Source organism: Serinus canaria, chromosome Z (assembly GCF_022539315.1).
Source record: "Serinus canaria isolate serCan28SL12 chromosome Z, serCan2020, whole genome shotgun sequence".
Classification (NCBI taxonomy): domain Eukaryota; kingdom Metazoa; phylum Chordata; class Aves; order Passeriformes; family Fringillidae; genus Serinus; species Serinus canaria.
Window position 1 is genome coordinate 42060541 of NC_066343.1, and position 14734 is coordinate 42075274.

Genomic DNA, 14734 nt, shown 5'->3' on the forward strand with positions numbered 1-14734 from the left:
CCTCTGATCATCTTAAATGATTACCTGCTCTGCAAACCAGTTCAGGGGACTGCTTTTGTAGTAACCCCTTTCCACAGTAATTAGAGAGGGAATGAAAATGTGAATCTCTTGCTAGAATGATAGCTTGTTCAATAAGTGTCACTGTTTCAAAAAGACACCACACAATCCCTAGGAATTTCTGCAAACTCAGTTGAAATGAAACTGTTGTTCTTACTGTCAGAGATCACAAGTACTGTGAAGTACAAGCGAATTAATTCTAGAAAATCCCTCTGTGTATGTCATTTACTTTTCTGGTGTAATGAGAATTTACTCTTTTATGTCATCAAAGTCAGGACTTTAAAGGACCTTGTGGTACTTTCTGGAAGTGTAAACTGTTTAAATTCAGGTAAAAAGCCGTTGGGAAGAAAGAGTTTCTCTCTGAAAATGTAATTGTAACTCTGCTTTTTATAGTTAAGTGCTGAAATGTAGGATTGCTAATTTTCAGGTACCTGTTTTCATGGTATCTTGGTGTCTCTGTCCGCATTAGTGCATTGTTTATTTTGGAGTACCAGATCCTTCTCTTTTTCCAGAACATGAAACTGCAAGGGGAGTATGTTTGTTTCCTTTTTATAAGCAGTACAATTAATTCCTGAAATAGATGTGGTAAGAAAAGGCACTTAATAAAGCCGGAATCAATAAAAAAACGAAACCAAAACAAACAAAAAACCAGCCCCAACCCCAGTCTGTTTGAGAAAGGGTATGGGCTTGAGATCAAAAAAAGAAAAGCAAAAGCACCAACAAATTTATTTTAACATCACTTTTTCTGTCACATTTAAGACGAAAGGACAGTTTTGAAATAGAATTCTCTGGATTTTTTTTTTTTTTTTTTTTTTTTTTTTTTTTTTTTACTGCTCTGGATTACGGTGATGACAACCGCTCAGCCCCAGCGCGCAGTAGCGGGGCGCGGGCCGTGCAGCAGCGGCCGTGCCGCGCTCCGGGCGCCGGGCAGCGCCTCTGCTGCCCGCCCTCCGCTGCCGTCCGTGCTGCTCGCTCTGCTGCCCGCCCTCCGCTGCCGTCCGTGCTGCTCGCTCTGCTGCCTGCCCGCCGCTGTGTCTGCCTGCCTCTGCTGCCCGCCCGCTGCTGTGTCTGCCTGCCTCTGCTGCCCGCCCGCTGCTGTGTCTGCCTGCCTCTGCTGCCCGCCCGCCGCTGCCGTCCGTGCTGCCTGCTCGGCGCTTCCAAGCGCGCTGCCGATTCAGCAGGACGTGGCAGCGCTGCTCCTGGTGCTTGCAAGCCTTTGTAACGCGCAACGTGAGCCGGCGGGGCAAAGAAAGCAGGCTTGCTCTCTGCTCGTCTGTGCCACGGGGCACGTATTTAGCATGTATATGTGTGTGAATAAAAATGATATTTTGCTCTGCACAGGCAATCCCCAATAATCACACCTGTTCCTGAGAGCATTTTCCAAACACTCCTTGAGCTCTCTCAGGCTGATGCTGGGATCACTTCCCTGGGGAGCTGTTTCAGTGCCCAACCACCCTCTGGGGGAGAAACCTTTTCCTAATACCCAAACCTAAACCTTCTCTCACACATCTCCAGGCCATTCCCTTTGGTCCTGTCACTGGTCACCACAAAGGAGAGATCAGTGCCTGCCCTTCCTCTTCCCCTCATGAGGAAGTTGTAACTGCAATGGGGTCTGTCCTCAGTCTCCTGTTCTCCAGGCTAAACAGACCAAGTGACCTCAGCTACTCCTCTTGGCTTCCCCTCGAGGCCTTTCACCATCTTGAATGCTTGCTTCTACTAGCTTTATATCTTTTGAGGTAGTGTGGTCCCCAAAACTGCACACAGGATTTGAGGTGGGGCCGCACCAGCACAGAACGGACAATCAATAAATATATAATTACAATATAATCAATATAATATATTTTCTCAAACTATTAAGTAGCCTTAAAGCCACTTGGGAACTTCTGTATTCCTGTCTTTTTCACAGAAGTCTTTTTCTCTGTCTCTTTTTTTATTCCATGCTCCTGGCTAGATGGCCAGTCCTTAAGAGTGGTAGTGAATGGAGTTAAATCCAGTTGATTGCCAGAAGCAAATTGAGTTTCCTAGAGCTCAGTACTGGGTCTGGTCCTGTTTAATAAGTTAATTGATCTGGACAGATGACACTAAGTTGGGTGAGACTGTTGATCTGCTTGCTGGAAAGTAGTAGGGCTCCATACAGGGATCTGGACAGGCTGGATCTGTGATCCAAGGTCAACAGCATGAGGGTCAGCAAGACCAAAGGATGGGCCCTACACTTCAATCAGAACCCCAGGCAGTGCTACAGGCTGTGGATAGAGTGGCTGGAAAGCTGCCCAGCAGAAAAGGAGGTGCTGGTTGACAGCAGCTGAACATGAGCCAGCGTGTGCCCAGGTGGCCACTGGCATGCTGGCCTGCATCAGCAATAGCCTAGCCAGCAGGATGAGGGAAGTGGTTGTCCATGTGTACCCAGCACCAGTGAGGCCACACCTGAAATCCTGTGCTCAGTTCTAAGCCCCTCATTCCAAGAAAGACATTGAATGGAGCATGTCCAGAGAAGGAAACAGAACTGGTGAAGGGTCTGGAGCACAAGCCTTGTGAGGAGCAGCTGAGGGAGCTGGGGGTGTTTAGCCTGGAGAAAAGGAGGATCAGGGATGACTTCATTGCTCTCCCCAACTTCCTGAAAGGTGGGCGTAGCCAGGTGGGTGTGGGTCTCTTCTCCCAGACAGCTGGTGACAAAATGAGAGGACGTAAGCTCAAGTTGTGCCAGGAGGATGTTTCAATTGAATATTAGGAAATGTTTCTTCATAGAAAGGGTTATCAAACAGTGGAACAAGTTGCCAAGGACTGTGGTTGAGTCACCATCCCTGGAGGTATTTAAAAGCTAAGTAGGTATACTCTTAGGGATATGGTTTAGTGGTGATCCTGGCAGTGCTACGTTAACAGCTACATCAGTGATCTTGGAGGCCATTTCCATCCTAAATGATTCTATGGTTTCATCTTTTATAAATTCTTGTTTTCCTGGTAAAAGTGAAGTCTTATCTGTTCTCCAAGTTGAATTTAGCTGCAGAGTTCTAATATTTGTTCTGCCATCTCCCTTGGCCTGCCAGTTCAGCTGACAGAAATGGCAAGAGGGTAATTCACTGAGAAAAAACGAGGATGTTTTTGTGGCTTTAGAAAGCTGTCTTGGCTTCTTTTTAAGAACTGAACAGCAGAATTTACAGAGTCAAGGGGCTGCATGTAAATGAGCAGGAGGAGGGTGGAAACTGTGATGGTTAGAAAGAATTTAAGTTCATACCATGCAAAGCTGTACCCCAGCCTGTGAGGTTGTGCATTTGTGAAGGAAAAAGTGCATAACCAAAGATGAAAAGGGGTGTTGGTCTTGTGAGAACCTTACAAAATTGCTCATTTTTAGAGACAAGGAGACTTGAACAAATCTGAGAAGTAGAAAGCACCTAGAAAGCAAAAGGACAAACAAATTAAAAATACAATGCACCATAGATTTTCATAACCAATTTCTAAGGTAAATTGTGACTTGACCTCAAAATATTTTAATAAAATCCTGATTTTCCCTTTTCTTCCTTCAAAAATGCTTGTCCCACTTTCTGAAAATTTTCAGTATAATTGGTAAATGTGTGGTAAAAATATGTAGGAAATACAGTTTTCCTACAGAGTATCTTACTGTCTCAAACTGAAAAAAATTTCCCCAAAAACAAGTTGCCTTTTTTTTCCTTCCCCAAAGAGTCTAGTGTATGCATTACTCAAATATTTATATGTGCAGCCTCCCCATTTTTATTTAGGTGCTTCTTTAATACAGAGTTAAAACAAAACAGAACTATCCAGCGATTATGTGCCCTGTGCTATAATCCACCAAAAGGATGTCTTATGCCACATTCATTACTGACTTCTTTTCAGTGTCCAGGTTAGTTCTTTTCTATTTTGGAATTGCAGAAAAATTAAATATTTACAAAACTCAAATCCCATGCCTTTATTTTCATGTGGGTTGTTTTTGTTTTTTCTTTCCCTGTGCTTGGGCAAACTCCTCAAAATTCTCTCAGCTGAGGATGTTGTTCCATCACTGTGAGCCATTAGAAGAGTGCTGCTGCAGAGGCTGCTGCAATGGGTGGATTGTGTGACACCCTTCATCTCATTTAAGCTTTGTTTGTCATTTAAATGCTGTGAGCTGGATGAAGTGATATTTTGCACTAAGAAGCACAAAACTTGTCAAAGATCCAGATCAGCATAGATCTTCTCTGTGTACGAAACCTTTTTCCATCCCCTTGGGCTAATTTGTTAAACAACTTTTTGTGCACTGGGAGATCTGAGGCATTATGCTGTGAATGTTAATATCAGGGCTACAATGCAAATGAGACCTAGATGCGTTTGTCAATTGATATTCTCAGTGGTTTGATGAACAGTGCTGTTGCCCTTCCTCTCCCCAGTTCTGGGTAGGAGTGGATTCTGGTTCACTTTGCAGTCTGGAAGGCGTTTGTTGTGTTGCATTTGTAGTGCAACAAGAGGAAGAAATTAATGCAGGTTCTGCCACCCTGGAATTCTACCTCACCTGTTATCTGGCTCAAACTCCCACAATGGGAGAAGGTTGATCCCTGTTTTCCAATTACAGGAGCTGTTTTCCTGTAAGACTTGTATTTGACAGAAATGGAGGACATCTGTGTGTTGGCTTCCTTGCACAACACTTGGGCTACTTGACTTGAAGTCAAGAAACCTAAACTACGCTCTTGGCTCTGCAGCTGAGAGCTTTGGTACTGGGCGATTTGTGAGAAGTAGTAGTTTTGCTAGCTGGAAGCAGAAATCGTAGTGAAATAGTGCTCAGCACAGTGTCGAGTAATGACTGTGGGCATTGTTGTCATGATGGATTCATGCTATTCCTGTAAGAAGTGAAACAAAAGACCCTTTCATTATTGTTTAGTTAACTGTAGTTAACCGTTCTCATTCGGTCATTTAAAAAGTTTTCATGAAACTTTAGAAGTAAAGATTGGTTTCTGAATGCCTGGAATAGGCTTGTTGTACTTTATGCAGTATTTGCTGGTACTGTTTTAGATAGAATTTACAAATTTATACCAAACAAGTGGTGTAACTCCTGGGTGAAATATCAGTAAGAAAAGCTTTAAACATATCTTGTCTTTTATATGAAGAATGGTTTGTGTTTCTGTATAATGATATTCAAGTTATCATGATTTTATCTTATTTATCTATGAAAAACAAATTTTTGGAGACATGCTCAATTTATGTTTTCTTTAGGTCATTTTAGGCAGCCCTTCAGATTGCTGTATCTACATGCATTGTGTAAAAAAGGAGTTTCTGACACAAGGTCAGGTAATACACAAAATCACAGAATGATTTGGGATGGAAGGGACTTCAAAAAATAACGTAATTCCAACCCCCTTGCCATTAGCAGGGACAACTTCCACTTGACCAGGTTGCTGATGAATGTGTTTATTACCTTGCCAAAAGAGCAAAAGTATTTTGCTAATATTTGTTCTTGTTGTGTAACTTGGGTGAAAGCAAACCTTATATAATGTAATTGATAATTCTCCATTAGAGGGAAAAGGAAGAAAGGATTGTCTGTCTAATTTCTATGTGAATTTTTTCTTCTCCTTCAAAAATTTCCATTCCATTGTGGAAGTATACTTGTGTGTACAGTTTGTGACTTTTTCCCCCCAGCTTCCTGCATCCTAAGAATATAACCCATTGTGATGTTAGCAACCATTTTTGATTTTGCTGGAATGTGATACTGGAATTGATGATCTTTTAACATGGAGCTGTACCTTAAATTTCTTCTCCGTGCCCCTAGTAGGAAAGAGAAGGTGTTTCTGCCATTGTTAAAGAGCAGTTACCTTTTACTTCTAGTGGATCTTTTGCAAACCATTTTCTAACCACTTCTCTTTATTTAATTTGAGCCATTCATCATTCTAGGAACCTGTTACTTGAGGAGGATCTGTTTCTGTTCTGGGAGTTGCTGTGTTGGTGCAGGAACCTATATGAAAAATAGGATATGCTTCTCTGAATCAGAGCATTTACTGGTAGAAAATAAGGTACCTCCTTTTGTGCAAGGTGATGGCTGTATTGTGTATGATCCATGGGTAAAAGTAGTTTTTTCTCATTTTCCTGGATCCTAATCAAAGGTCTGCTATATCAAACACAGATAATTCAGGGGAACACATCAACTGGAGCCTTCTTCCAAGTGGCTTCCTCACCGCACCAGAAAGGCCCGGTAAAGGTCCTGTTCTTCTTCAGCCGCATTTCACTATGTTAGGAATACTTGGCAACCTCCGGCTATGCAGTTTGTGTTGCATCATCATCATCATCATTTGTAAACATCTTTTATAACCTTGCCTGTGGCATTCAGCTGAAAAAGAGGAGATGTAGAGATTGCTTCTTATTTACTGAGCCTCCACTCTGTACAGAGGGCATTTATTTGGTGTTATCCAGGAACTGAAGTGGATCAGGATCTTTGAAAGCCTGAAAATCTAAGGCCATCCTTTTTTGTCCATCATAATTGCCTTTATGAGGACAGATGAGATGTAAGGGCAGTTTCTCTGATATTGTACCTGATCTTTGAGGCCAGGAACACTTAGATCTTGATGCAGCTTTGGACTCCCTTCACCTGGCTGTTCCTATCAGTAGCTAGAAGAGTCCCTGTCCCTCTGTCTCTTACAAGGGGATAGCTTTCACTTCAAGTTTAAGTTTGTGTTTATCTTTTTTGTATAAGTCTGTCTGTAGGGAAAACTTAGACTCAGCTTTCAAGGTTTCTGTGCTTACATCCATAGTAGCATAAGAAGGGGGACAGGAAAAGTTGGAGGGCAAGGACCTCTTTTTTTTTGTGTTACTTCCATAATTGAGCCAGTAAGATTGTTTAAGGTGTCCTTTCTGCTTGCTTGGGCAGATTGTGTCTTGCTTGTATAGATTGTGTGTGAGGAAACACCCTTTTTCTTCCTTGTTTGTAGAGGAGGAGATCAAAACATAGTGCTAGGTTTAAAACTTGGACCCCAGGGTGAGTGGAGAGAGGCAGCCTACTGCTGCAAGATTTTCTGTTGCGATGTTCTGAGGTTGCTCGGTTGAGTTTTTTGGGAGCTCCCTTTTTCTTTGCACCTTCCCCAGTTTATAAACCAGATCGTCATGCTTAGTTTTCTTTCCCCGCATGATTGACAAACATTTTATTATCAGGATGTACTCCCAGAAAGAACCAGAGTGTGTATCTGTCATTGGAATTGAGCTTGCTTTTAAAAAGAGTTTCAGATTTAAATGTCTGTGGATAATAGGTGTGATATGTAAAAGGATTGTAATTGCCTTTAGGAGTGAAGTCAGATTGTAGTTTTTCCTTTTACAGTTATTTTTTTGTGAAGAGGCATGCAGGTAAAGGGAAAGGACAGTGTCTGGGACAATGCTTGTTTGGAATTTTTTTCTGTCTCAGTTTAAAAGGATTGAATTCAGGTATGTCAAGCTGCATCCATATGTAAGTATTCTGGAGATATTGTTTTCCTTCAAAATGAAACATTCAAATGCAAACACCTCTATCTTTCTGTTAGCTCTCTGCTCTCTTCACTTGCAGCAATGTTCCTAGATTTCCTGATTGTTTTTTGAAATTCTTTTTCAGAAAAATTTCATTTTAAATTTTGGTGGAGGCAATCCATTTGTTTTTCTGATTATATTCCTTCAGAGAAAAAGGATGGTCCAAAACGAACAAAGAAGAGTCCTTGCTGTTATAACTGCTACAGCATATGGATAATGTTTCACAATTTTTATTCTCTTATGTAATCATGGTCTTTTCTTCTCTATTCTCAATGCTTCTGAAGATTTATCAGCCAAGGGGGAGGAAAACAGAAAAGCTAAGAAAACAAGGCTAGAGAAGTCTCAAAGACATACTTACATTTGTTTCTTTTTCCTGCCCTTTTTGTAAAAATAAATAAATAAATACCAGTTTTGGAAACTGTGAATGTGAGTCTGTTGAGAGGAATGTGCTCTTTAGAAATGCTGATGGGGATTCTGAACTATTTTGACCAAACTCTAATAAAAGTCTTACTCACGTCCAAATGGGTAGCCTGAGTTGGGGGTTGGTGTCAGTGTGCTTCTCCTGCATCCCCTTGGTGTTCACTCTTGGCAGCTCAGTGATGAAGGTGCAAGCCTCTGTTCATCCTAGTTTGGCTGGCTAGTGCAGAGGTGGGGCCACAGTCAAAATACAGAATGCTGAATTCGGTCTTCATTTTGAATGGAAAAAGTGGAACACATGCTTTGTCCCGCTGTGTCCCTCCTGCCCACTATTCTCCCTAACTGCATCAAAAAACAAAAACAAACAAACAAAAAAAACCCACCAAACCAAAACAAACAAACAAACAAAAAAAACCACAAAAAAAGCAAAAAACCACCAACAAAAAGAACTCCACCACAAAATGAACAAAAGACAACCCTTCGCATCTTCCACTGCAGTCTGAATTAATACTCTTTGGCAGTTAAAATTGCTCTACTAGTGAAAAAATGAAATCTATGTTTGGAGGTTTTGGTTAGCATTGTGTACAAAACTTGGTATATCTTCCTGCCTGTTCACTGCCTGTGAAACTTACATAAAGTCTAGGGGAAAAGTTCACTTGAGGCTTAAATTTCACAGCATTCATGCAGCATAAATAGGAGTGATAGCTTGACCTATTTTCCAATAAAGTAACCTGTCTGTTTGGCTGTACAATTAGCTTATCGTTCTTACAAATGATACTTTACTAAATGTTTGATGGCAAATACTGTTACTTGCGGTGAGTATAATTTTGTATTTATTTCTCCTTTTTCTTGCTGGACCCGAGCCCACACAGTTCTGTAAAATATTATAGTCAGTATATGAATTTTCAGATCATCTGTGCTGTGCTTCTTAAGCCTCTTTTCTTGTAAGTCTAAATTAGGTTCCTGGTGGGGTGAGCCCCTGTGTGCTTGGAAGAAGAATAAGGTGCTGCATAGTGATCTGTTTTCAACAATTCTTTTAAAAACAAACAGACATAAGATTACAGCACTGCATTTTCCTGGGATCTCTGAAACTGGGAGCTATTTAAACTCACAGTACATTTCCTTGCTGTGGTTTTGATGTGTTTCTGTGTGAAACTGACGGCAGGATTTGTTTGAGTATGTAGGCCACTATTGTATTAGAATTACATAACCGAGTTGAGTGGTGGAAACAGATGAAAAGAAGGGATGTACGGCGCTCCCTCACAGATTATATCCTGCAACAATGAAGACAGCTCAAGCTCTGCAGAGAATGTGGTCACATGCAGTCAAAAAGTTGGGGATTTTGAAAGGGCACGTGAGTTGCTTTTTGTTGCATCTTGTTCCACGTCTTTTCTTCCCCTCCTCCCTTCATATATCCCTCCCCTCTCCAGCTCACTTTTATAGCCAGATGATTGTTGTGGCAGGTCTTCTGGTTCTGTTCTTCTTTCGGCATGAATGAAGTTGTCTTCGATGATCTCGTGAAGTAATCATGTCAGTCTCGTGATGACTGTCAGTCAGAGCTGCAGCAGCTGCCTGTTTGTTGCACACTGGCGATTTTAGCACTTTGACTAGTTTCCTGCCAAAGATTCTGCTAAACAGTCTGTTTTGGGTATTTAGAAAGGACCTGTCATTTTAGTATATGAGGGTTAGACAGATTTAAGCAAATCCTGACTACAGTGTGCTAATTAGAAACGGACTGACTACAGTCCCTAATGCATTTAGACTAGCTAATTGCAATAATTTGCATTTACTGCAGGTAGCCTGTTGTCTGTGTGAAACCTGGGTGGTAAAACAGTTACTGTTAGTAACTGGAGGTGGGGTTCTTAACCATTTTGCCTGCCTTTCTCTCTCCAGTGTTTTGGTGTGCAATCTTGCAGTGAAACTGCGATCCTGTAAGGAATGCACAAGCTGCACAGGATCCCTTTGTGTTTCCTTACAGATGAAGTATGAAGAAATTGGCAAGGTGATGAAGGCTTTTCTTAACTCATCACTTGATGCATTCAGAGAAGAGTCACATCACTAAATGTGGAGTACAGGAATTTCGTAATTTGGGTGGAGACTTAGATATTAGTTTTGATCAAGTCCCCAACTGATGATTTGTAACATTTGTAGTCTCTCCCTCCCTCTTAGTCTTCTCTTCATTACTCTGATGGTATGGGTTAGCATCGTGACAATGGCAAGCAGCAGTACAATTCATAATGTTGAAGAGATCATTGTTTAGAGATTGTTTTTGCCTTACGGGTTCCAAGGTGACCATTCAGTTCTTTGAACTGTGCTGCAGAGCCTGCATTGCTTTATCAGTACAGCAGAGCTAGTCGTGTTGTCTTGGTAATTACATTGTGCAAAATCAGCTTTGCAAGTACATAGTGTGCTTTCCTTCTCTGAAGCAGAGTACCGCAAATGGGAGACAGTTTCCCAAGGAGCAGTTTCAAAAAATTGATTACTTTACAAATACTTGTGAGTTTAAAAGTGAATTGCTTAATTCTCTTTTGTTGAATTTTCAGTAATGCTTTCAGGGTACAAATAAACCCCAAAGATGTACATAGAATGTGTCTGAAACAGTCACTGATACTCTGAGGATCTTTTTCTAGGCACAAATGAGATGATACTATGGGCTTGGCATCTTGCAAGACCTTAATTTTAGTGTCTGTAGGCAGTAGTTTCTCTTTCATTCTTATTGCCTTTTTTTTTTTTTTTTTGACCAGATACCATAAAACTTACTTGTCAGAGTAAAGTAAACTTAACTCTGTAGGCTTATGATGCTTTGGTTTACAACCCAATACATCTCTCCACTTGTGCACAAGGTTACACTTATGCCACTGCTCATGGAAGGCCTAGTTTTCTGGAAGGAAATTCCCGCAAGTTTCCTATTTCGTATCCTTACATCCGCCCCTGATACCTTTACAGTGCTTTCTTCAGTCCTTTTCCTGCAGTGTTGTACTGAATTAGCAGTCATTTCTCAGGCCTGTCTCCATCCCCATGGGTAGTAAGCTCCCCATGAGTGCGTTCTGCCTGCCTTACTCTTGCACCTGCTCAGAGCTGGCCTCAGTATTCTTGGCTGGGAGGTGGTGTTGGTAGGAGCTGCCTACAGTGCAATCTGAATTTAAGTGATTTTTCTGTTACATGTGTAAGTTGCTGAGTCTTTTTTACCAAGAGGAGGATGGAAAAGATTTTCCATCTTCTGTGCTGCTACGAAATTTGAACATACTTGCTTGTCCTTCAGATTTTACCCATCATTTGGTACTGGCTTTCATTTCTAAAACTTTATTTGGTGAAGTCAGATGAAATTTAAGTGACACTGAGACGCCTCTTCAGCACAGACTCATTTTTTGCAGAGCTTAAAAATACATAGAAAAGCAGGACTGTAGGAAGGGTCAGTAAACTGTTCCCTACATGCCAGATAAGCAAGCCTAGTCACTTCCATTTACAGCAGCATCACAGCAGTTTGAAAGAAGAGCTTAGTTAAGGAGGAATTTTTCACTTGTGGCAGAGATTCTGTGTGTAAGGGAATATTTCAAGTGAATTCAGTTTCAGATAGCTGAAAGCTTTGACATGTTAGCTGGTTAAATGGCAATAGCAGATAAAATAATTTTCCTATGTGATTCAGCACATTCAACGCTGACCCCAAGACACATATGTTTTAATACTAATAGTTATGAACACATTCTTGTTGACCTGGACAAGTCAAAATTTAAAAACAATTACTTATATGTATTGCTTTTAATATAAGCCATCATCTTCTACATCTATTTCTAATTTTCTTTTTAATTAGACAGCAGAGGTTCTGGAAACTGGAAAGCATTGTTCATTTCCTGGCAGAACAGTGGAAATCTAACACTGTTCAGTGTTGTAAAATTCCTGATAAGAATGCGGAATGTTTTGCATATTCCTTCAGGATTTCTGAACAGGACTTTTTTTTTTTTTTTTTTCAATAGAGTGAATGTGCAATGGAAAATGTAAATCTAGTTTCTCTTTGTGGTGCACAGAATCAACTGGAACTATGCAAAGAGGTTTTTTTTTTCATATGAGAAATAACATCCATGGCTTGCTGAACAGTTGTGCATTGCCGGAAGTCTTACTCTGAAAATGCAAGGGATGCCCTAAAGTACAGACACACCCTTCGTGTGTCACTTCTCTGTCTAATGTTTTGGAGTTCAGCTGTCAGTACTCCCTGTGATGCCTTTAAAAAGACCATTAAGTCTGAACTGAGCTTCTGTCTGAGATTCAGTCTTCTGAGATAAAGGAAGACCACTTTCAGAAAAAACAAATAAAAACTGTGGCTTGAGTATTTGCAGGCACATATTTATGCAATGTCTGGATTTTTCTTTTGCAAGGGGTGCTTTCCATTTTGAAATGTTTTCAGTGTCATTTCTCTGCAGCGCAGTGGCTCATTTCTCTCCTAGTTTTACAGGGCAGACACTGAAGGGGCTGGCTGTGTACTTTATGATGCATCACAGCTGGGTGATTATTCTGTATTATATTTTAAGCTGTGATGTTGGAAAGATTTCAGGTTATATCATGTAAGATAAAAGTGATCAGTTTTAACTGGAAATGTGGTAAAGAAGGGTCTCTGAGCAGTGTCATAGAAATGGCTGTACCTGTACTATATATACTATTGTGTTGTCTTGTAAAATTTAATTTCTTGGTGGAAACCTAAATATTTAGGTATATAATTCATAGTGGACAAAACATTTTGTTAAATCCACATGAACTAGACACAAGAGATCTGAAGTCTAGTTCATTTTGAAACCTCAGTTTCAACTGCATACTGAGACAGAAGGGTCTTCCATAAGTATTTTATGTGTTATTTGAATCAGGGCTATAGACTCTAGTTGATCTGAATTAAATGCTTTTGCTGAATAAGGATGTTCCAGAAAATCAGAATGAGCCGTTTAATCAGTGAAACGTGAAGGGATTCTACCACTCTGGACCTATTAATATTTTTTTCCTTTTTAAAGAAAAAGTGTCATTTTTTAAAATATGTTAATTTCATACTAATTCTCCCAAAATACTAGAATATGTAAATTATTTTTAAACCTGTGTTTTAGTTGGGTATTTCACATTTTAATTTAAATAGTTATGTGCTGTGTGTTTTACTAATTGGTTTCTGTGTGCAACAGGCCCCAGGCATGGAAGAGCTGATATGGGAACAGTACACAGTGACCTTACAAAAGGTGAGTGAGTGCCTGTTATATTTTTAGTTTTCAAATATTCAAGCACTGGTTTACTCTGAATATGTTTTGCAGTAGATGTCATTAGCATGTCTGAGTCTAGAATAGGATTAATTCATTGTCCAAATCAGATATGGTTTTTATTTTAAAGCTTAGTTGTTACTCATACAATAATGCAACTCTTTAATGTTAGGAGTAAATTCAATTAACAATTTAAGTGCCATATTTGCTGCTGTTTGGTCTTTCTAATGTCAGTGTGATATACCACCTGTCAGCCACGTAGCTAAATTCATTATTGGAGGGCCTTAAAAGTAAAGCAGATGGTTTTGTCAAGCAGGCTGTTGTTGATGTCCAGGCTTTGTAATAATCACCAAACAGGATTCCCCTGATTTTATTTTTGTAAGATACTTTATTATATACTAGTGTAGAATCCAGTGGAAAAACACTGTCATTAAATCTTATAAAAAGGTGGACTATAGGTGTCACTTTAAAAGTTTTTTTTTTTTTTGAGAAAAGAAGAAGTGTCTCATCAAGTGGAGTCCTTTTGAATTAAAGAAAATAGAGCACTTGTGCCTGTGTCATTTAATAGCTAGGCTGCCAGACCAGAGTATCAGGTATGCTCTTTGGCTTCGGTGGTGGCAGTCTTCCCAGCTGTTTTGATGGTCTGTGTTCAGTGAGCAACCTGCACTGAGCTGCTCAGGTTTTTTCACATCTTCTGCAGTGAACTGACCTTGATGACCCAAGGTGAAATAGTGATCTTTTCTACACAGCTTGTTTCATGTGAGAAAGTATGGTTGAAAAGAGGTTGGTTTTTAGGTTACAGAGGTAGACAGGAAAAGCCTTGCAGAAGATCTTAGTTCCTGTAATTTCTAGCATTTCATTGTGTAAATTAGAATTACTTCTTTACCACAGAGGCAGACTAAGGCTACTTAGATGGTGAAGGGCTGCTGAACTTGCTGTATCAGCCGCTACCATTAATTTTACCATTACTTTGAATCTGTTGTTTTGGTGTAAAACATCAAACTGTTTCCTGTAAAACTAAGCTGTATCAAGTAAAATGCTGTTTTAAAGTAAAACCACATTGCTTTTTTACTCCTCAAAGAAATAATCACTTACTATCAGCGTTAGTGGAGCACGAGGTGACATATGATGAGCTACACATGCTGATTGGGTGTTGGGGGAAAAGCGTGACTATAATTTGATGTGTTAGTTTGCCACTATGTTAAAATGTTTTGTTCAAATGTAGCATAATTTGTAATTTTTAGTGATGTGATGTGTATGTTAAATAGATGACAAAATTAATCTTGTGTGGTGTTGTGCTCTCCTTGCTGTCAGCAGTTCAGTTATGCTAACAGTTTGGTTCTATTGGCATGTTTCCTTGGCATTCTGTGAAGCATTTCTTTGGCTTAATGAATGCTGTCTTAAGACTTCTGTGGATCAGTTATTTCTATGATTACAGGTTTGACATAGTTTGCATATTTAAAATAGTTGATTGTGACAGAGGATGATTATACAGACAATGCACAAGTTCACTACTTGCTCTTTGTAATCAACCATGATCTTGTTCTTTTGATTGAGGAACT

The 14734-nt window shown here is 40.0% G+C and overlaps 1 protein-coding gene across 3 annotated transcripts in view; it reads left to right on the forward strand.

The window, feature by feature from the left end:
- TJP2 (tight junction protein 2) overlaps positions 1 to 14734 on the forward strand; it is a 62740-nt gene that overhangs the window by 27886 nt on the left and 20120 nt on the right. For all 3 annotated transcript variants that reach the window (XM_050987330.1, XM_050987328.1, XM_030237181.2), the window contains one exon: positions 13101 to 13154. In XM_050987330.1, coding sequence (XP_050843287.1) covers positions 13110 to 13154 — 45 coding nt within the window. In that variant the 5' untranslated portion in view covers positions 13101 to 13109. The remainder of the gene's footprint in view (positions 1 to 13100; positions 13155 to 14734) is intronic.